The following is a 23847-nucleotide window of genomic DNA, read 5'->3' as shown; positions in this document are numbered from 1 at the left end:
ACAATTCTCAATAAGGAAGCCATCCTTTGGATTTTCCTACTCATTATCTGTAGACATGGTAGACATAATTTAAATTTAAAGGGATGGTCTGAGCTGAAAATATGTATATCTTCATATATAGAACAGAATTCGCTAAGCAAAATGCCGGAAATGGGTGGGCTGATGATGTCACTTCTCCACTTTACGTTTTATTACATAAAATCATATTTTTCTTCATTATTTCATACTAGTGTGAATAGTATGTCTCCCTAATAATGAAATAAGTAGCAGCAATAAATATCTAATTCACTAAATCAATTATCAATCGAATTTTTCTGGTTACAATTCCGAAGGTTCGTAATTCCGAAACACGTGAATTGCCTATACCTCGATGTCCGTTAATCCGAAAACGAAAAAGGGTTTGTTAATCCGAACATTTGTGGCGTAATTCCGAAGGTTCGTTAATCCGAAAAGGAAATGAGAGTCGTAATTCCGAAGGTTCTTTAGTCCAAAAACAAAATTAATAACGAGCCTCATTTCATTTTCGGATAAACGAATCTTCGGAACAACGAACCTCATTTCGTTTTCGGATTGTCGAACCTTCGGAACAACGAACCTTATTTCGCTTTCGGATTAACGAACCATCGGAATATCCGAACCTTCGGAATAACGAAGCTTCGGAATTACGAATGTATACGATTTTTCTAGTTCTTGGAGGAAAAAAATTGAATAAACCTAACAAAAGAACAAGTGGAGATGTAACATCATCAGCCCACCTAATGAATATTTATGACGACTGTATTAAAAATATATTGCTAAACTTTAAAATTCAATAACTTTATTTTTTATCCGATTTTGATGAAATTTTCGGCCTTTTGCTCAGTGGATTCTACTCTATTTATTAAGCTTTAAATACTTTCAGCCCGGACCATCCCTTAAAATTCCTCTTAGAACCCCCCCCCCCCCGTAAGGAGAAAATTTCCACATGAACCTAAAGCATTATACAGATATTGACTAATGGGGTGTGTAATATAAACATTCTTTGGACCGCCGGATTTATATTTTCCCGAGGGGTTATATTTTCCCGAAGCGCGCAGCGCTGAGGGAAAATATGATCACGAGGGAAAATATTAATCCTTTAGGCGGTCCAAAGAATTTTTTTTACACATCCCATCAGTCAATATCTGTTATATTAGATAGCCTTTAATGATGTAGATAAAAATGGCCTAACGATGCGTGCAGCCTGTTGTTTACGATAGTCACAGTGATTGATGGAACTGGTATAGATCTAGATGTAACTTTAGTCTACTACTACTCTAATGCAGTGAATGGCCCTTTTCTAATCAAATCAAGTTTGTTTTAGGCCTAGCCATAGTATTTCCGTGTAGTTGGTAACATCTAATCCACAAGAGGGCGCCATACACGTAGAAAAATATATTCACGGACCGGTTGGTCAATATATTCATCGAAGGTGGACCGGCTGGGAAAATACACGGATTTCGATCATATCACGTGACGCGCAATTGACCAATCGCGCTTGGCTATCTGTCTTGGCTATCTAATATTCTGGTATATTTTCGCTACCACCCACTTATTATTACTATTCATGTATGAAGTTTGAAGAATATATAAAATAATGAGTTGGAAAGAAAATTGCTACATGTAATACTAACACAGTAACAACATAATAGTCATATTTGGACTACCATATAAGGACACACTTTTTCGCAAAATCCTGCTTATTTTAAATCGATTACACTACGCGACCACACAATAGTATACTGTTATTTGACCACAAGTTGTCAAACCATTTTGCAATACATTATTTCTCAATCGGTCAAACGTATTTTTTTTACATCTCCTCTTGTAAAGTTATTATCTCCAATCAAATGTAACCATACAAAGATATATCATACCAAGGAATATTTGGAGTTACACCAATATCAGGGCCAATGGTGGATACCCTAAATGCAATGTGATAAATTCAGAAATCTATTTTTACTTTCATGTTTACTTTGATTTCTGATAAATTGTTATTTTATACTCACAAAAGTGGTAACCCTGCTCTGCAATTTCACATTCGAAAAAATCCTGCATAAAAGATGATTCAAAGGAAAGAAAAAAAAAATCATAATTATTTTAGTTCCTAACTCTAAATTACATGATATTTCATATCTCGGACAAACACTATTTCAAATCAATAACATATTTCAATAATTTTGGGGGGAATCACATGAACTACTAATGAATAAGATCTCATGAATTTAAATATGTACTTTAAATTTATACTGGTGATCACCACATCATAATGTCATCCCTTACCATATTAGAACCATACATTATCTGTACATGCACAAGTTGTTATCCGTTATTTCATAATCTGGTTAAGTACAGGATGTACAGTATTAAGCCAATCGGGTGTTGACTAAAGGGGGAAAGTGCATTTGGTCATATAATACAGGTTTTTTTTTTCCTTACAACCATATATTACTTCATTTACAAGTTATAACACTGGGTATGCCTTTGTTATATTCGCCGGCCCATGGCCTTCTGGCGAGTCGAAAATAGCTGATTTGATCATCCTTGTACAAGCTACATGTAGGTGGTTTGTATAGTAATACATAATACTGCTGTTTTGTCTCGCCGTAAGGCAACTGATCAGCGAATGTGACAGAGGCATTAATAATTCTTATTGTTGTGTTAGCGAGAAGGATTCTGGGTCGAATCTAGCTTACTTTATGTGATCTCAAAATGGCAGCAATGAACAATGTATGAAATAGGGAAAGTAATTCATGTGACATCAGAATGTTGGTGGATGTAAAGATGAAATGTTGTTGCATTACTCTAGCCATCATTTACCGGTATATCAAAAGATGTTTTGTGTATAGTATAACGCATATGTAATAAATGTGTCAATATGTTTTAAATGTCTTTGCAAATTTGTGAATTTAACCGCTTTTTCAATAGTGAAGATGCCATGGTTGTGCTGGACCACAAGTATGCTCTAATAAACCAGTGCAGCATTACTGCAGGAATACCTGTAGTACTGTCCTGTGATACTGTACATATGTAGTATCACAGGACAGTACTACATGAAAACCTGTAGTATTGGCCTGTGATACTGGCCTGTCGTATTCCTGTAGTACTGTCCTGTGATATATGGACAGTATCACAGGACGTACAGTACTACAGGAATACGACAGGCCAGTATCACAGGACAGTACTGAGAGTATCACAGGACAGTTCTACAGGAATAGTACTACAGGAATACCTGTAGTACAGTCCTGTGATACTGGCCTGTCGTATTCCTGTAGTACTGTCCTGTGATACTATGGACAGTATCACAGGACAGTACTACAGGAATACGACAGGCCAGTATCACAGGACAGTACTGAGAGTATCACAGGACAGTACTACAGGAATACCTGTAGTACTGTCCTGTGATACTGGCCTGTCGTATTCCTGTAGTACTGTCCTGTGATACTATGGACAGTATCACAGGACAGTACTACAGGAATACGACAGGCCAGTATCACAGGACAGTATTACAGGAATACCTGTAATACTGTCCTGTGATACTTTCCTGTAGTACTGGCCTGTGGTACTAGCCTGTGATACTAACCTGTGATACTATCCTGTGATACTGTCCTGTAGTACTGTACTGTGATACTGTCCTGTGATACTCTCCAGCGGTCCTGTAGTACTGTGTGTGTGTGGTAGTGTGGTAGCGATTGTTGTAGTGGTTGTGGTGATAATGTCCTGTGATACTGCCTGCCATACCTATGTGGTACCACAAGAAGTATGACAGGACACGGACCTGTTGTACTCCTGTTGTACATTTCTGTAGTACCGTCCCAAATTACGTGCACGTAATTCCTGTAGTACTTTTTTGTCATACTTCCTGTCGTACTTATTACAGGGTACTGCAGGATTTTTTTGTAAGGGATGGTACTCAATGAAACCTATGCCCACATATAACATTACAGAACTTTAAAAACTGCACTAACTGTATTTCAATGATAGATTTCCACCACAAATTGGTCAACTTATTCATGAGATGGTATAGTCTATGATAAAACAGGGTAAAAACATCTTTTTGTCTCAAAAACTCTGACATTTCGCCATTTCACACTGAGACCTGACATGTCTGACTTATTTTTAATCATCATCTGTTGAGCTGCCATATACATTTAATTCAATTTCCTATATTTTTTATATGAATAATTTAGAGATATAAATCGAATAAAAAATAAAATTCTTGGTAATTATTTTCTTGATATAAAACGATAATATTGTGTTGTTACCAAATTGATAAGGAGTGGCTGCTGTGACCAGCCCTTTCAGTTTGCATCGGCAGGGCTTGCAGGTGAATAAGATTCATATCAATGGGTATGATCACAAAGGACTATGCAAATAATATGACCGAGTAACGGTGCAATATCTATAGGCTTTTTTATTTTCATTAAAAACACAAACCAAGAGTGATAAAGAATAGTCGTATCATTTCTGGGAAAATATTGAAACCGCTTTCCCAAATGTTGTTACATTTCATCTTGTAGTCCTGTTCTTGTGAAGGTTCTCATTTCAAATACACTGAATACAAATGTAGGTTAACTAAACATGTTAAATTAGAAAATATAAATTGACATTTTTTTCCGAACAAACCTTCATTATAGTGCAAATCACATGTCAAGCAAATAAGCAGCATTTAAATCTTAAGATTTTGGGTCTGCTATTGGGGCTCTTTTTTTTATCTTTTTATTCCCATTTCTAGTTATTGAATTCCAGTTTGTGATTAAACTGTAATGCCTCTTATTTAAAACATGGTAGCTGTACTTAAAAACTCATTAATACTTAATCACAGGCATTTTTCATGCAATCTGTATTTACTCCGAAGAACTAAATGCCATTTTTCTTCTTTCTTCTTCTATGTATGCTGTTTAATAATTGTCAATTTTTTTCAAGTGCAATCAATGAAAAACGTACCCATCTGTTCTACACTCGCAATCTCTCATGTCCACCGTCTTTTTTACTACCACAATTCACCTCTTTAATTTTCTCCTTTCGTCCTTTTCTCCCTCTTGCCCTTCCTTTTTCTCCTTTTGATTTTCGCTAAATTTCTCCTCTCTTTGATTTTCGCTCAATTTCTCTCTCTTTCTAATTCCTTTTCTATCTTCCTTTCTTCTCCCTCTCCTTTGCTCTGTGTAAACAACTTAAGATGGTGAACTCATTATTTCATTATTTGAATCATTTTTCTGAGAAGACGAATCTTAACATTCAGATGTGATATTTTTTACAATTTTAAAACATAATTTAATCTCTAAATGCATGTATTTTATGCTAATTTATATCATGATATTATAAGCGTGTTGTATGATTCATCTCTTTGCGGCCCTCAACTCCAATAATGTATACCTTCTACTGATCTAGTCAATCTACCAGGATCTATGATAGTAGAAATCATTATTGTTACACTCACTCCACATACTTTCTCTCTCTTTCTCTCACTTCATCTCTTTTTTTTCTTTTCTTTATTCCCCATCCTTCCGTTTTTTATGTTATTTGGCCGCATGAACTTTCAGTATTTTCAATTTCATAATTGTTTCGCTTTTTTCACACATTGATACGTCTCCATCGTAATGAAAATAAGTTGCAGGAATCTAATGCACTAAATCAGTTGTAATTCCATTTCATTCAGTTATTGAAGGAAACCATTTGAATAAACCTAATATCATATGATTAAATACGAAAGGACATGTGGGATATGACATCAAGTTGCTCATTGAAATAATACGAAGCAGTCCGTCAGACACGATCTTGTTATTCCAAGGTGTCGTTCTGATTATTGCAAACCTTATTTTACGCCTGTCCAAAACTGTGGAATAGCTTGCCGGTCATCATACATGAATCGTCATCTTTAAATTCATTTAAATACAATCTTAAAAAGCATCTCAGGTCGATTGATAATTAAGGTTAACGATGACACCCGCTACTTTGTAAAATTTATGTATTTTGAATACCATTGAAATAATCTCTCTATTTTGCAATGTTTATTATTGATGTCTTCGCAATTCAGCTTGTATTGCATTTTTTGCATATGTTATGTTATTTTGAATGGTTTTAGCGGTAAATATCTGTTGTACAACGCCTACTCAGCTTGTTGTACGCGATCAAAATGGGAGGCTGAATGTCACACATTCGTACCGTTGCACACAAGACGTAGTCATCCAAATGTACCATTGCACGGCTTTAGGAGGTGACGTCACAATGCGATTTCATTGAGTAAAATGCGCGTACATCCCGCTGTCTAAATGCGCAACGCTGTCCAGTGGGATTTTGCTTTTCGCTTTCAATATTTTTGCTCCCTTTTCATAGATTACTGGAGGGGAAACTCATGTTTTTTTTCATATTTTCGCTAGATTCCGAGGCGTTGTACAACACAAATAGCGAATATTCTTATTCGTGCGATGGTGCGAGATTTCGCATTCGGTGAAAGAAAGAAACGCTCTATTCAACTCGGCTAACGCCTCGTTGAATAGAGCATCTTTCTTTCATCTCATGCGAAATCTCGCACCATCGCACTCATGCCTATTCGCTATTTGTATATTATTACATTCTTGTGTATAGGGCCCCATGGGAGATCGACTGATGTTGAATGGGCTACCCCTTATTGAATAAACAATTGAATATTCATGAAGACGTGCACAGAACTGTTTCATCGGAATAATAATAATATAGGGCATTTATATTGCGCATATATCTACCTTGTTAGGTGCTCAAGGCGCTCCTATATTATCCGGCTAAGCTAGGCGTTCATAGCTCACACAGCTTCTTAAGGAATTACTTCCTACCGGTAGTGCAAATCTTTGAAATGCCATAATTTTGTTATTCCTTGTCTCATTTTGTATTTTCAGTATTTTGTTTGTCTGATTTTTCTTTATCTGCTCCTTATTTTCAGCCTGGAGTACCCCTTTAAATCTGAAATCAGATTTAAAATAGATTAAGTGCACTCATTGTCTTTCGTTAAATTGCATTACAGAGCAATGTTTTCCTGGCTTTAAGCCATTCCATTGTACAAAAAGGGTATCTGTAACTATCGCCCAATTTCTTTATTATCATCCTTGTCCAAAATTTTAGAAAAATAGGTTCATAGCAAAACAATCTATTTTAAAAATTTGCAACAATATTTTTCTAACTTTCAGTTTGGATTTAGAGAAAAACATAACACAGAACATGCATTATTGAATGTCGTTGATAAAGTAGTCCACGCGTTTGATAATTGCTCACATCTAGTCGGCATTTTTCTGGACTTCTCCAAGGCCTTCGACACCATTAACCATGACTTCGTATTACATAAACTTTCTCATTCATAGGGTGCGCGGGAAGGCCTTGGAGTGGTTCAGAAGCTACTTGTCCGATAGACGTCAATTTGTGTTTGAATGGTCATGCATCCAACATGCAAAACATTAATTGTGGAGTCCCGCAAGGCAGTTTGTTAGGCCCTTTATTATCATTTATATTAATGACTTTGGTAAATCATATGATGTCCTTTCATTCATTCTTTTTGCAGACGATTCTAACATATTTCATTCCCATAACAAAATCCATATACCTTAGTAAATACTGTTAATAATGAACTTTTAAAAGTCACACAATGGATAAGATCTATCAAGTTGTCTCTTAATCTACTTAAAACTGAACTATAAGCTAATTAGCAATTCCATTGATACACTTCCTATAGACATTGTTTTAGATGACATTAATTAAGAAATTGTCACATTCATTAAATTTCTCGGTGTTACCGTTCAAAATAAGCTTTCCTGAAAATACCACATAGATTGTATATATTTAAGATCATTTCGCGAAATATTGGCATTATCAATAAAATGAAATATCATTTTTCGTCGTAATCACTTTTAATGCTATATTCTTCCCTGATCTTACCTTACTTGAATTATGGGATACTTGCCTGGAGCAGCAGCCACCAAACCATTTTAGATAGACTGTAATTACTGCAAAAGAAGTCCCTTCGTGTTACTCGTAATTCAGCTTTTCGTTCACACACCGACCCACTCTTTTCTCCTCCTTTAGGGGGTTCACATTATACAAGCTATGCTTTTGAGTGAATCTCCCATTTCCACAGAAACATTTCTTCTATCTAAACTATATATTATAATTTGTCTACAAAATGTTTTGTATTATCTTTATATGTTAATTATCATGAATGTTTTGTATCGTAAATATTTGTTAAATGTATGAAAAATGATTTGTATCAATATTTATGTCATTTCTGTTGGAAATTAATCTGAATCTGAATTGATGATTGAATTCAAATTATTTTCACAACTCACCCGAAAATAAGCATAGTTATGCTATGGGTATCAATAATATCGGATTATCTCCAAGAGGTTACTTTTATTTTTATGCAAATTGTTTTCGATTTTGCTACTTACAAAGCGAGGGAAGAATGGGGAGACCGTTATCATGGTTATGTCAAAATTAAGACACAAATATTCTTGATTGTATTCTAATTGTTTGAACTTTGAAATCAAAATGAAGTACTTGAGCATTGAGCAATGTAAAGACGGAGCATATATTCTACTAACACCCAGTCATTCTTATCTAAATTGTCTGGTTATATCTAATGATAAAGAAAGCTGACAAATATGTAAGCAATTCATGCAAATCAAATAAGAGATAAGATAAAAATATTCAAAATGATTCATATTTCGTTTGCATGATGACATGATCATCGCCCAGCCTGTTTTATCATGGTGGCATTTAAAAAAAACAAGATCTCGAGGCTCTAACCCAGGGGGCCCAGTCAAATAAATTGCTGTACACATGCGTGACCCCCCCCCCTCAAAAAAACGCGTTGAAAGGGGTAGGGTTTTTCAGTTTTGGACGCGGGCCGCGCGTGCACTCGTTAAGAGTAACAAAAACACAGATTTTCCAAAAAAAGGGTTTTGAAAGACTGGTCAATGGTCAATCGCGGGGTCAAACGTATTTAGGGTATGTTTTTCCAACAATTTCATATTCTTGTTACAACTTGTTTAGGGGTTCATTTTGCACACAGTGTAAAACTTGTTTATGGGGCGTTTGGAAATAATTTGGCCACGCGTGTGTACAGTAATACATTTTGACTGGCAGCCCTGGGGCTCTAAATGGACATGGAATGATTAATCCCAATTTTCTTTGGCAAACTAAAGTCACTTCAAATTCAAAACACCATGAAATATATATGTTAAAAAATATTTAATACTTTGAACATGCCACTCCCCCCCAAAAAAAAATAATAATATGATAAAAATTATTATAATAAAAAAATATTATAACAAATAAAAGTCTATCGACCTTGTCCAGGTTTGAAGTTGTAGTCATGTTTGACTAAAACCTGACTAAAACTGATTTTGTTATATGAGTAGTACATATAGGCCTATAACCTACTACTTCACTGGTTAATATGTAATCCTTAGTTTTTGGTCAACTGACACACGGCTGTTTAGCTTTTCTTTAGGAATCTAAATGATTAGGAATGTATTGTACATGTTGAGACTTGAAAAATAAACAAAGAAATAAAATATTGTTCTGTCTCTATTTGAAAATATAAATATTTTCTTGCCCCATTGCCAATAACAACAATCCACACTTCCAAATTTCAAATTAAGATTAAGCACTTGTTCTAATGATCAAGTCATATCAAATGAACAGAAAGTAAAAAAAAACAGAATCAAATTTTAATCTTAACCAGAACACGGAGTTGATTTGATAGCAATGATTATCGTGTATGATCTGGGCGTTGTGGCGTGCGCCCGTAATCCAAGCTGTGGGGAAGTTACAAATTGATGCAGAGGTTCGAGCCCTGGTCACGTCTTCCGGATGCTGACGTTAAAGGTCGGTCCCAGACGTAAATAATCATATCTGATTGATACACGTCTGACAAAACTAAAATACACACACACGTGTATGATCAATTTAAAAAAACAATCAGTCTCCAAAACAATTGTTCGTGATTTAAAGGGGAAGTTCACCCTGACAAACATTTGTAAATATTGTAAAGGTGGCAGAGTAAATAATGAAACAAATATTGCCGAAGGTTTCAGGAAAATCCATCGAAGAATAAGAAGTCAGGGTGAACTTCTCCATTAATTAAGCTTGAAACACTACGGTGTAAAGTAGCGAGTAAAAGATATATTAAGCCCACTTTCAATAGAAAATTTTCATTCCGTGAAATTTAATGTAGGAGTATAAATGCACGACAAAATGAATAAGTTTTGATTTCTTATCAATATATAAATATATGATCAAACACAGCAAAAGCTGTGGTGTTAACCGGCGTACATAGAGAACCACACCAGTTATTTTACACCGGTGTTAAATTGGTGGTGTTAGTTTTACACCTATAGGTGTTATTACAACACCTTTTGTTGTTACATTTACACTCTTTAGTGTTAAGTTTAGTCTCTACGGTGTAATTTTAACACCTCAGGGTGTGGTCCTGTATTTCTAAACACAAATTGGTGTCAGTTTTAACACCGCAGTTTTTACAGTGATTTGATAAAAGACAGAGCTGTTGAAAAGACAGGATTGGAGTAAAAATAGCCGAAAATTTTAATATATTCATAAAAGAATTTAGATTCAATTTTCGTGCTTTACATATTTTAGCCATTTCTGAATCAGCAAATGCTTAAATTACCTGCATGCCTTTGGAATCTATGATTACAGTACTTCTTTATCAAGCATTTTTTCGCTTTAAATGGCAATCCATTTTCTGCTACCAATTATATGCTAAGTGATATATGCTTTACTTATTGTCTGATGTCAATATATTTTTGTTATTATATACAATTTGTTGTCATTTTCATTCTACCCGGCAAAGTAATGAAGATCTGAAAGTGCTATATACTTCTCTGACTGACAAACTAAATTCGAACAAAAAATAATAAGATTTATATCTTCTTTAAGTTGTCATTGATGACCAATTGATTTTTAACCTCCACTGACTGCATGCAAATTAGAAATACAATTTTGATGTTACGATTACTTTTTGCAAAAGTATCCGTTAAGAAATGTCAGGGAAATTCAAATGACTTAATTTTTCTCAAAATATATATGTCTAAAGGCCTATATACAGACTGCTCAAAATCTACTATATTCTAAGAACAAGAGAAACTAGAGTCTAGATTATAATTCTTAAACATGAAAACAAATCAAACAGATCAACTCCATCAAAAAGGAAAAAGAAGGCACAAACAAACCTGGCCGTGTGAAAAGGAACAATCCGTTGTTGGGCCTTGTTCTTCGAGACAGCAAGCATCCCCTGACGAACAAAATACCAACACCAGCAAAACTAGAACCATGGAACACGAGCGGCTCCACCCCGGTGGTCCCGGCGTAGGGGGAAGCCGCATGATTGCAGATGGAGAACCGAGAACCGCTGAGGTTTTTGGTGTCGTTCAGATCCAAGAACTTCACATCCTGATCAAAGTGATGTTGATCAGTAATACACAGTTCATCACATTTTAAACTTAATAGAATTCAACCTCTCTCTTAGGTGACCCCCGGAGGTGACCCCTTCACTGTTTTGGAGATCCCCGGAAACAAATAGAACAAATCCAATCCGGTAAGTTAGAGACTTAATTCGCACGAAATTGGAGCTGTATAGTCATGAATTATATGTATAAAAAATAGAGATTCGAGGAGCAGACTATATTATTCACTTCAGATGAACCATCAAGATGTGGAACACTCTCCCAGTTAATGTTGTGACAGCACCATCAACCGAAGCCTTTCGCCTGCAACTGACGAAAGGCAACAGCTAGATCTATACCTGTTTTTACTTGCACCACATATTTGGCACATGCACTTTACCCTTGTGACACACACTCAGGGCACACACTTCCCCAAGTTTTGCAAGAAACTTCAGGATTGAATGAAGCAGACTATACATCGAAGAAGAAGATGGGAGACCAGGTTGATGGGTTAATAAGGTAGCACAGGAAAATGTATTGGTGTGAATCATCAACTGTATATAAGTATAGGTAATTCGGGTGATCCGCGCCATCATAAGCCTACTCTGCATGATTAGACTATAAATTTCTTCCGATAAAGCACTATAACTAATCAACCTTTGCTGCAGCAGTCAATAAAAAATGGCAATGTTTAAAATCAGGTGTTTGACAACGCATTGGTTGCTAAGGAAGGCTGTATCTTAGCAGCCATCTGACCATGGCCAAAATATTTCAGAATTTTCTGTCAGACACTTGGGGGGACATCAGTTTGGTGCGAGTTTAAAGAAAGTCGAAGGGGTCAAGCATTTGATTTGACATGGATTGACCTATGATTTGCTTGACTAAATCAAGAAGTACTACAAGTTATTCCAGTGCATTTATTTCATATCTTGTTAAAAAATGTAAAGAGAACAAAAATTATATGATTCAAATTTACCGGTCTACCTAATCTTAGCAAACGTAAACGACGCTGAAAGCCATGGTAATATAATAGCCCTTTGTATCATCAGGCAAAAAGCGCTTTATAAATCCAGCTAATCTCTTTTATAAGAAGCTCAATTTTCTTAAGAAATTTAATCATTGAAAGGGGGACATTTTTTTAAATATCATATTTAATGAATTAAGGGAGAGTGGGATAAATAGGGATACCTTTTGATTCCATTTATATCTTTTTAAAGGTCAAGTCTATTCCAGAAAATGTTGATATGAATAGAGAAAAATTAAAGGTCAAGTCCACCTCAGAAAAATGTTGATTTAATCACTAGGGAAAAATCACACAAGCACAATGCTAAAAATTTCATCAAAATCGGATGTAAAATAAGAAAGTTATGACATTTCAAAGTTTCGCTTATTTTCAACAAAACAGTTATATGAACGAGCCAGTTACATCCAAATGAGAGAGTCGATGACGTCACTCACTCACTATTTATTTTGTTTTTTATTGTTTGAATTATACAATGTTTCAATTTTTACGAATTTGATGATTAGGACCTCCTTGCCTGAAGCACAAAATGTTAAAATAATGGAATTCTACGTGTTCAGGGAGGAATGAAACCTAATTTCACATGACAATGACAAGAAAATCACAATAGAAATAGTGAGTGGGTGATGTCATCAGTGCCCTCATTTGCATACCGACCGAGATGTGCATATCACTGTTTTGTGAAATGAAGCAAAACTTTAAAAATGTCATAACGTTCTTAATATACATCCGATTTCGATGAAATTTTCAGTGTTTTGTTTGTTGATTTTTCTCTTTTTATTCAAATCAAGTTTTTGTTAGAGTGGACTTGTCCTTTAAGCTAGTACAATGCTGAGAATTTCATCAAAATCGGATGTAAAATAAGAAAGTTATGGCATTATTTCGCTTTCTTTTTACAAAACTGTGATATGCACATCTCAGTGACATGCAAATGAGACAGACGATGATGTCCCTCACTATTTCTTTTGTTTTTTATTGTTTGAATTATACAATATTTCATTTTTACAGACTTTACAGATATTCAAGAAATTGAACATGTTATTTAGGATCATCTTTTCTTCAACAGTCGACGATGATATGAAAATGTATTAATTTGAACACCAATAAACCTTTTTCAAGAAGAAAGAAGATGGTGAAATGTTGTAGCAAGAATCAAAAATACATTCTATTTCTAGACAGTATTTAAAAGTGATTACATTTTGAAGAGAAATAGTCATCGATTAAAATTAGCTAATATTTTTCATGTTATATTATGTGACATTTGGATTAATTTCATGTATTTTTCTTAAATGCCTCAATATTCATACTGATAATTTTTTTGTTGATAATTGCAAACCATTTTATGCTCTTTTTACATAACGAGCTATTCTTTTTTATTCTGCAGGAACAAGGAAATTTGCTTGTAAGCATACATGTATCTATTGTACAAAGTTATTATGTTACTAAAATATTGGACAATTTTGATGTACAAAGTTTTAAAAGAAATTGTTTTTTCACCTTCATACTTGGTTACTAATCACAGATTGTACAATTTTGAAGTAGTCCAATGCCTTTTAGTAATGATGTACTTTTAAAAAAAAATGAAAATGAATGATCAAGGAAAACTATTGTTTTAGAATGAAAAAAAAAATCCTCTCAAAAGTCATTCTCGAGATAGATTTCTGAACGAAAATGAAGGATTTTACTTTTATGAATGATATTTTATGTTAAATTGAAAAGATACATACAAGAAATCAAAATGTTTATCAGGATTTGATGAAAAGATAAGATCTGTCTTAAATTGGAAAAAGAATCCAAATAATATATTTTATTTATATTCTCTCACAAAAGTCTATTGTGCAACGTGATACATCTCTCTTCATCTCATATCTTTCAGAAATACACACAGAATCAATCACAAGCACTCACCTTATAAAGAAAGCAAATTGAAGCGATCTTGTGTATGGCATAAGTCTTAGTTTTTAATAATCGGAGCTAACTATTCACAACCGCACGTCATCGCAGCTCCTAGCGAACTGACGTACTTCTCCATAAATGCAAGTATCACAACATAAAAATATAGCCCTCTAACTATGAAATACATTTTAAACGTTAACTCATTATGCTACAATATATATACAAACAACAACAAATAGGAAAACAAATAAAAAAGAGATCTTAACAAATTAAACCAAGTACATAATTTAAAAAAAGAACAGTTTTGCATCACCCACCGGAATTCCTAGCTACATGTTGATCCTGGTGGTGCTTGTGCCCTCCTACCTGCTGCTCTTTTCACCAACAATTCAAGGGGCAAACCCGGTCAGCTCAGAACTCACATGAGCTCTAGCTTATAATGGCACCAGCCCCCACAGGAAGCCAGTCAGACCAGTGAGTGAGGATGAAACAAGATTTAGAGTGTACTTTACATGTATTCAAAACTAATTTCTAATAAATTTTGATTAACTTTAAAAGTGTCATGCACTTTAATGCAGCAGAGTGACCAAGGTAGTTGATTCTACAACTTGGCTGCAGCATTATTATTTTGTAAACTGTTCTCTTTTAATATTCAATTTTTTCTTAATACCGGTAAAATGTGAAAAAAAACAATGATTAAAGGTTTGGAAATTCATAATTAATTACAAGTGCAAAACAAATACTAAATTATCCCACGTTTGTTTGTCTGGAAATGGTTTGGGCAACGTCCAAGAAAGCCAGGGGCCTAGAAAATAAAAGCTGTGACAGACAAATTCATAAAATTTGAGCCAAAGCACAAAATTATGTTTCTGGATCAAAGAAAAAAAAAGATATATGTGTATTCAACCATTCTCATTAATAGTGTACATTTAACAGTTTCCTCCTAACTACAGTGAGCTATTTGGGGTTTTTTCATAGCAAAATCAAATGAAAGCATATTTTCACGTCATTTTTGTCATATGTTTCTTCTCTTTTTTCAGTTTACTACATGCTTTCAAGATGTTGGTGCAGCTGTTGCTGTCATGCTTGTTGCTTCGGGTGGGTGTTTCCTTAAGCTGGTGATCCTTTCTTTTGATAAATGCTTTCCACCACTGACGATGCTTTAGTGCATAACAAAGCTTCACCAGTCGGTCTTAAAGTCGCTCTTAACTTACGAGCAGCTTCATGAAACACCCACCTGGTGCATTCTCACCCATATGACGATTCTTCTGAGTACTACCAGTACTTGAAAGAGGTGACTGAAGAACACAAGAATGAATTGCCACACGAAATATGTCTGTACATGGCATGGTGACGGTAGGATCAAACAATATACAGCATTTACAGGAAAAATACGGAATTTAATGAAGGCCTAACAGCAGGACCAAAGACTGACATCCATCACTATCCAATTCATGTTGTTTTGTAAATTGAAACTGAAAGTTCTGAACTTAGATTTCTAATCGTTATACTGCTTTGCACCCTTTCTCAATCTCAACTGAAGTTTGTGCCCTTGGCCTTGCAAGAAATGCCTAAAATAACATAGGAAACATTTCAATTTCACCATTTTTGTCTTATATCACAGATGTTGATTTATGCAGAATCTGACCAAATAATCCTTTTGCAATCATGAGTTGTTTGAAGTCCATTTGAGTTATTTAGGGTTCCATAACCAAGAACTAATAAACATGCACTTTTCAATATTTAATTGAGTGTTTTGCCCCTGACACCAAAGAAACATGTTTTAAGGATTCAAGTGGTCATAGCCTTTCCACACAAAATACACATTTTCAAGAGGAAAAGACCTACATGTAAGGATAGAAAAAAAATGACATGGAAATTGGTATTGATATTATTCTGATTGAAAATACATGTATTTGCTTTGTTGCTGCCAAGATCATAATTTAATTGAAATTTTTCAATTTTCCCATCTATTTAGCAAGACTGCACAAAACTTATTATGGCACTACAATGTACGATTTCAATCAAATTCCACTTAAAGGTAAATGCCACTTATGTTAAGAACAATTTTGACATTGAGTTTGTACAGAATTGAATCGAATTTAATTCATAAGCATCCGCAATGCTAAAATTATTGTGTGTATTTGTTGCATTAAGATCATATGCATGTTATTGTTATTATTTTGATTTACAGAAATTCGTGATGGATCTACAGAGAGCCGATCTTGAGCGTGTAACGGTCCAATTACTGTGCAGGTTCCCAGATGTTTATTTAGATGCAGTTGCTGCTGTCAAGCCCTCCCAGACTCTTGAGAGACCTGGACCGAGTAATCAGCCTCCCTCGTGGGGTAGATGTACAAGGTGTGTGCCAATGCCAACAGAGATAGAGAGTGTGTGCTGTCGCCTGCGTACTTGTGTGACCACAGCTCAATTCTTTACTGATGCAGTAATAAATGGCAATGTATTGGCTGTGTGCATGGCAGCCAGTAATGATGCATTCCCACAAGACATTCCGCGTTCTAATGAATCGTATAGGCACTACGCATACAAACAGTTTACGTACATTACTCATGGGCACCTTGGAGTTGGTATACTTCCTGTAGAAGTATTGATTAAATATTGATTATGTATGGTTTATAAGTACTATTTTTCGGAAAAAAAATTGCCTGCCCCAAAAAACAAATGGATAAACATCAAAACCAGAGAAAAAGACCACCAAATAAAGAAGCTGTGGCAAAAATTTTTCTTCAGAGTAGAAGGCAATTCAATGGTAGTTCTATAATTTGTTCACTATTTGCATTGTTTATATCCTTTGCTTATGATTTGTGAACTGCTTCGATACTTGGAGAATTGTTGATTGCTGTTGTTAAATGAAGCATAATTGTATGGAAATATGTTCCTGAACTGTTTATTTCGAGTGTGTTCGGAATATCGACCATCAAATTTATAAACTACCATCCTCTATTAAACTCCTGTGGCTTAATTTGTTACAGAAGCCACATAAGTTCACAATTGCAAGACACAAGGATATCAGATTCATATTTTGGGAATGATGATGTTACTTCGCTGAAACATTCATGTAGGGGATACATGGGGACATTATCCCGACACTACAAGGAACTAGAGATTTTAATGGCAGACTTTGAAAACAAAGACATAGTAGGGCAAAAACATTTCCAAGTTGAAAGGGTATTCACCTCCTACACTGAAAAGTGAGGTAAATACATAAGCATGGAGCGGAAGCTGAGGCTGCGTCGGAAAAATTCGAAAGAAATGTTAAGAACTAGCAAGAGTTCCAAGTCAGAGTGAGACTAAGGGATTGGATGGAAGCAGTGGAGAAACAAGTTGAGGTGGGAGGTCAGTCAGCTGACGTTGATGGCGACATTGATGACAGATGGTCAGTGCGGTCTTCCCGACCAACCATTCTCATTAATAGTGTACATTTAACAGTTTCCTCCTAACTACAGTGAGCTATTTGGATTTTTTCATAGCAAAATCAAATGAAAGCATATTTTCACGTCATTTTTGTCATATGTTTCTTCTCTTTTTTCAGTTTACTACATGCTTTCAAGATGTTGGTGCAGCTGTTGCTGTCATGCTTGTTGCTTCGGGTGGGTGTTTCCTTAAGCTGGTGATCCTTTCTTTTGATAAATGCTTTCCACCACTGACGATGCTTTAGTGCATAACAAAGCTTCACCAGTCGGTCTTAAAGTCGCTCTTAACTTACGAGCAGCTTCATGAAACACCCACCTGGTGCATTCTCACCCATATGACGATTCTTCTGAGTACTACCAGTACTTGAAAGAGGTGACTGAAGAACACAAGAATGAATTGCCACACGAAATATGTCTGTACATGGCATGGTGACGGTAGGATCAAACAATATACAGCATTTACAGGAAAAATACGGAATTTAATGAAGGCCTAACAGCAGGACCAAAGACTGACATCCATCACTATCCAATTCATGTTGTTTTGTAAATTGAAACTGAAAGTTCTGAACTTAGATTTCTAATCGTTATACTGCTTTGCACCCTTTCTCAATCTCAACTGAAGTTTGTGCCCTTGGCCTTGCAAGAAATGCCTAAAATAACATAGGAAACATTTCAATTTCACCATTTTTGTCTTATATCACAGATGTTGATTTATGCAGAATCTGACCAAATAATCCTTTTGCAATCATGAGTTGTTTGAAGTCCATTTGAGTTATTTAGGGTTCCATAACCAAGAACTAATAAACATGCACTTTTCAATATTTAATTGAGTGTTTTGCCCCTGACACCAAAGAAACATGTTTTAAGGATTCAAGTGGTCATAGCCTTTCCACACAAAATACACATTTTCAAGCAGAAAAGACCTAAGGATAGCAAAAAATGACATGGAAATTGGTATTGATATTATTCTGATTGAAAATACATGTATTTGCTTTGTTGCTGCCAAGATCATAATTTAATTGAAATTTTTCAATTTTCCCATCTATTTAGCAAGACTGCACAAAACTTATTATGGCACTACAATGTACGATTTCAATCAAATTCCACTTAAAGGTAAATGCCACTTATGTTAAGAACAATTTTGACATTGAGTTTGTACAGAATTGAATTGAATCGAATTTAATTCATAAGCATCTGCAATGCTAAAATTATTGTGTGTATTTGTTGCATTAAGATCATATGCATGTTATTGTTATTATTTTGATTTACAGAAATTCGTGATCGATCTACAGAGAGCCGATCTTGAGCGTGTAACGGTCCAATTACTGTGCAGGTTCCCAGATGTTTATTTAGACGCAGTTGCTGCTGTCAAGCCCTCCCAGACTCTTGAGAGACCTGGACCGAGTAATCAGCCTCCCTCGTGGTGTAGATGTACAAGGTGTGTGCCAATGCCAACAGAGATAGAGAGTGTGTGCTGTCGCCTGCGTACTTGTGTGACCACAGCTCAATTCTTTACTGATGCAGTAATAAATGGCAATGTATTGACTGTGTGCATGGCAGCCAGTAATAATGCATTCCCACGAGACATTCCGCGTTCTAATGAATCGTATAGGCACTACGCATACAAACAGTTTACATACATTACTCATGGGCACCTTGGAGTTGGTATACTTCCTGTAGAAGTATTGATTAAATATTGATTATGTATGGTTTATAAGTACTATTTTTCGGAAAAAAAATTGCCTGCCCCAAAAAACAAATGGATAAACATCAAAACCAGAGAAAAAGACCACCAAATAAAGAAGCTGTGGCAAAAATTTTTCTTCAGAGTAGAAGGCAATTCAATGGTAGTTCTATAATTTGTTCACTATTTGCACTGTTTATATCCTTTGCTTATGATTTGTGAACTGCTTCGATACTTGGAGAATTGTTGATTGCTGTTGTTAAATGAAGCATAATTGTATGGAAATATGTTCCTGAACTGTTTATTTCGAGTGTGTTCGGAATATCGACCATCAAATTTATAAACTACCATCCTCTATTAAACTCCTGTGGCTTAATTTGTTACAGAAGCCACATAAGTTCACAATTGCAAGACACAAGGATATCAGATTCATATTTTGGGAATGATGATGTTACTTCGCTGAAACATTCATGTAGGGGATACATGGGGACATTATCCCGACACTACAAGGAACTAGAGATTTTAATGGCAGACTTTGAAAACAAAGACATAGTAGGGCAAAAACATTTCCAAGTTGAAAGGGTATTCACCTCCTACACTGAAAAGTGAGGTAAATACATAAGCATGGAGCGGAAGCTGAGGCTGCGTCGGAAAAATTCGAAAGAAATGTTAAGAACTAGCAAGAGTTCCAAGTCAGACTAACGGATTGGATGGAAGCAGCGGAAAAACAAGTTGGGGTGGGAGGTCGGTCAGCCGACGTTGATGGCGACATTGATGACTGATGGTCAGTGCGGTCTTCCCGATCGTCGAGTAGCAATACATTCTGGTTCACCATAGCAAGCTCGACATAGTCAGTACGACTAGGAGAAGCAAGAGCCAAGGCGGCTGTTGCATCCATCAATAAACAGCACAGAACAAAGGCTCATGAACTAAAACAAGAACAATTAAAGCTTGAGCAGAAGTTTTAGCTATGAAAGCCAACAAGGACATTGCAATTGCTGAAGTGGAGCGCACTCAATCAATGATGACCAGGTTCATGGCTCCAACATTTGAAGCTATGACGATGCTCGTTGAGGAGTCTGCCCAGTTAGCAAGTAACTTGTTTGGCAAAACATTGGCAAGTCAAGGAACAAACCATCTAACAAATCCTCAAAGCCAAAAGGGGGCTCAAGGTGACAACAATATCCACTCAGAGTAATCCCACAGCTGGTAAAGGTATGGCCGCAAAGTATAAAGCGAAGAGAGTTGTCCATGCTGCTCTGAGCGGCATAGCCTAGAGGACTGCAGGAACTTCATCGAAAAATTTGTTGAGGAAAGAAGGGGTATTACCAGGAAGCACAAGTTGTGCGATAACTGCTTCCGAACATCGCACATGTCATCAGGATGCATGAAGTTGTGATATACCTAGAGGGGATTCCAACGGAAGCATCACACCCTACTTCATGCTCCTGCATCCTTCTTCAAGGAAAGAAAACCTGAAAACGAGGATACCTGAGAAGTCCAGAAACTCTCAAGAATCCAACTGTGCATAACACTCTTGATGACATAGAATTTCAAGTTATAAATCCAACTGATCAGAATATACATTGTGCAAAATATCGAATTGTAGGTGAGGCTCAAGAAGAGCCATCAATTGATCCCAAAATGAGAACATCCTAACAACAAAATTATCCAATCATGAAATTCCGCCTCATGTCCAAGATTTATAAAAGCTTTGTTACAGTACCTTCCTGAATGTTTTAGGCCGCGTAAGGTACACTTGGGACAGAGATTCAGAGAAGCACTGCGTCTTTAACGGGTTGCATAGCAGTACATCGCGCTATGTTTGTTAGGGGATAAGGCGGATGAGTTTGCGCTTGTAGAGCTTGTGAACTCACGATGGCTTGCAGAGACTCCTTGAGTTTCCAAGCCGAAAGTGAAGAGTTAGTGTCTCATCTGAAGGACATTACATACAGCACAAGAAGAGCAAAAGTTCTTTCAGGGACTTCAGTTCCTGAGCTCATGGAAGAATACCCTTGTCTAGGATGGAAGCAAGAGGTTTGTTTCACGAGTTGTTTTAGTTTTCCTTGTTTATTTTTTCTTTGATTTAATCTTATGTAGCAATATTTTAATAGTTAAATATATGCATTAAATACAGAAGAAATAACTTTTTTGAAGGTCCTTTAGTATAAATTTTGCACCTAGATCATGAGCTTAAATACATTGTAAAAAAACACAAAAATGCAATTTTTTTACACTTCTGAAATATGTGTAATCCTGCTATGAGTACGAATTGTAATGCACCTTAGCACAATGTATCATGAACAGAATAAAAAATATGCACAAACAATACTCCAATGTTTATGTTTTCAACTTGAGTATAATTCTGCATTATATTTAGCGCTGTATGCAAGTTCATTTTCAAAGAGCCAAAATAACACTAACCTCACTAAAAGGTTCTATGGTTATAGTACATATCATGACTTGCATCGCTTTTAATATCAGATGAAGCTTGAGATGTTGCGCACAACAGGGGTGGACACTGCTTGCAGAGAATTTACTGAGAAGCTTCAAAAGGTTTCTTATCACATCCTGTCCACACACCAGCAAGAGTTGGAAGTTCAAGGTTTGTATTTTCAGATTATTATCTAGAAACTATGTGATAGGTAAAAATAAAAAGAAATGCAGATAATGATCCTACTAGTATGTACTCCTCCTTTCATATTTTCGCATTCTGTATGATGATCTTGACATCGAAGGTTGCCACCTTTTGAAAACTCGATCATATGATGTGTTTCCCCTATGCATATCACATCTTTAGCGAAGTATGACATAGGGTTGAGATTATAATCCCATCCTCACTCAATAGGACCGTTCTAACTGCAATTCACTTGTCCTTTTGTGCACATAAGATCACTTCTCTTCAGTACAAATTGTTATAACAGAGAAGCACTGCGTCTTCAATGGGTTGCATTGCAGTACATCGCACAATGTTTGTTAGGGGATAAGGCGGATGAGTTTGCGCTTGTAGCGCTTGTGAACTCACGACGGCTTGCAGATACTCCTTGAGTTTCCGAGCCTAGAGTGAACATGCCTGCAGCATTGATTCACTACCATCCTTTAGCTTTTCTGCTGGACCTCCTCTCTTGATAACCAGCAAAAAAATATATCATTGAGTTGAGAGAGGTAACGGGAAGACGAGTGCCAGAGATTCCAGTGAGGTCTGCGTCTCACTCAAGACAGCCAGCTCAGGAGCGTGTGACCCCGACGTCGGTCCCTCCACCTGTGCCTCAGCCAGGGGGAGGTCAACCTGACTTGGGCCCTGCTTACCCAACTGAAACCATATTGACCCTTAGGGGATTTGATACACACTTTCACCCGGACCGTCTTCGTGCCTTTGCCAACTAAGTCCAGCATCTTGCCCCTATGGCCCCTGGGAGGGCACCCGTCTATTGTGTTAGCGTGCAAAGCAGAGTGACAAACTATTGTGAACTATTGAGTTTTTCACTAACCCCGCCCTTGAACAGGATATCCTGAATCTTCAGGAAGGGTCCTTGTGGAAAATCGCGGATGGGATCCGTCCTAAGAAGGCCCATCTCTATCTATACCACGAGACAATGGGACCTACTATTGCATTACCTTGCTTTCCCATGGGTTATCGGATTCAGAGGACAGGCTCGATCACCCCATGAGTACAAAGGTATGGAGACATCGGGAGGCTTTCCTTATCGTCTCCTAGATCTTGGTACCTTGGGAAAGGTATTGATAATGCCCATCCGTGGATCCGATCGGGACCGTTTGGGCAAAGAGGTTTACCCTATTGGCATTACGGGAGAAGTGCCTGGTGCATCAGAGGAGCCATCTCCATTGTTTCAGTTTCAGAGTTTTATTTCTATCATTCATTTTATTTCTATCATTTATAGTATTTCTGTCATTTATAGAAATAATGGAAATTTGAATGAATTTTAGCAAATTGAAACAGTTTTCAATGTACATTGGAAACATTATTATGAAAATATTGCAATATCACTGTGGACATAAGTTCTTTTCCCTTCTGTTGTGGCAGCATCATCTTCAATGGGTCAACATTGAAATTTCAATTACCCAGTTGATTGACTGTAAGTCAAGGTCAGGGTCAAAGTTTAGCCCTATCCAGACTGACCTTTTTACGTAGGGCGGGAGTCAAAGGTGGCACACCCACCCCCATGATTTCAGTAATGGAAAGTCTGACATGAACATGACAATAATATATACTTTTGCATGCTTAAAATGTACAATATTTTAAAAGTAATTACCTTATAGATTATGCACAATTGTAATATTATGCATGTACTACAACGGTAAACTTCCTGTCTTTGTCACTGAAGCAATTAAGTGACAAAA

General features: G+C 36.2%; 1 protein-coding gene across 1 annotated transcript in view; it reads right to left on the bottom strand.

The window, feature by feature from the left end:
• The window catches only part of LOC121430592, a 32619-nt gene extending 21041 nt beyond the window's left edge, over positions 1-11578 (bottom strand). Inside the window, exons 1-2 of the mRNA XM_041627910.1 lie at positions 11238-11578; positions 2028-2070 (exon numbers count right to left, since the gene is read on the bottom strand). Coding sequence (XP_041483844.1) covers positions 2028-2070; positions 11238-11390 — 196 coding nt within the window. The 5' untranslated portion in view covers positions 11391-11578. The remainder of the gene's footprint in view (positions 1-2027; positions 2071-11237) is intronic.
• Positions 11579-23847: the final 12269 nt, after the last annotated feature.

Source organism: Lytechinus variegatus, chromosome 17 (assembly GCF_018143015.1).
Source record: "Lytechinus variegatus isolate NC3 chromosome 17, Lvar_3.0, whole genome shotgun sequence".
NCBI lineage: Eukaryota > Metazoa > Echinodermata > Echinoidea > Temnopleuroida > Toxopneustidae > Lytechinus > Lytechinus variegatus.
The sequence above is the reverse complement of the archived record's forward strand: the minus strand, read 5'-3'. Positions and strand labels throughout refer to the sequence as shown.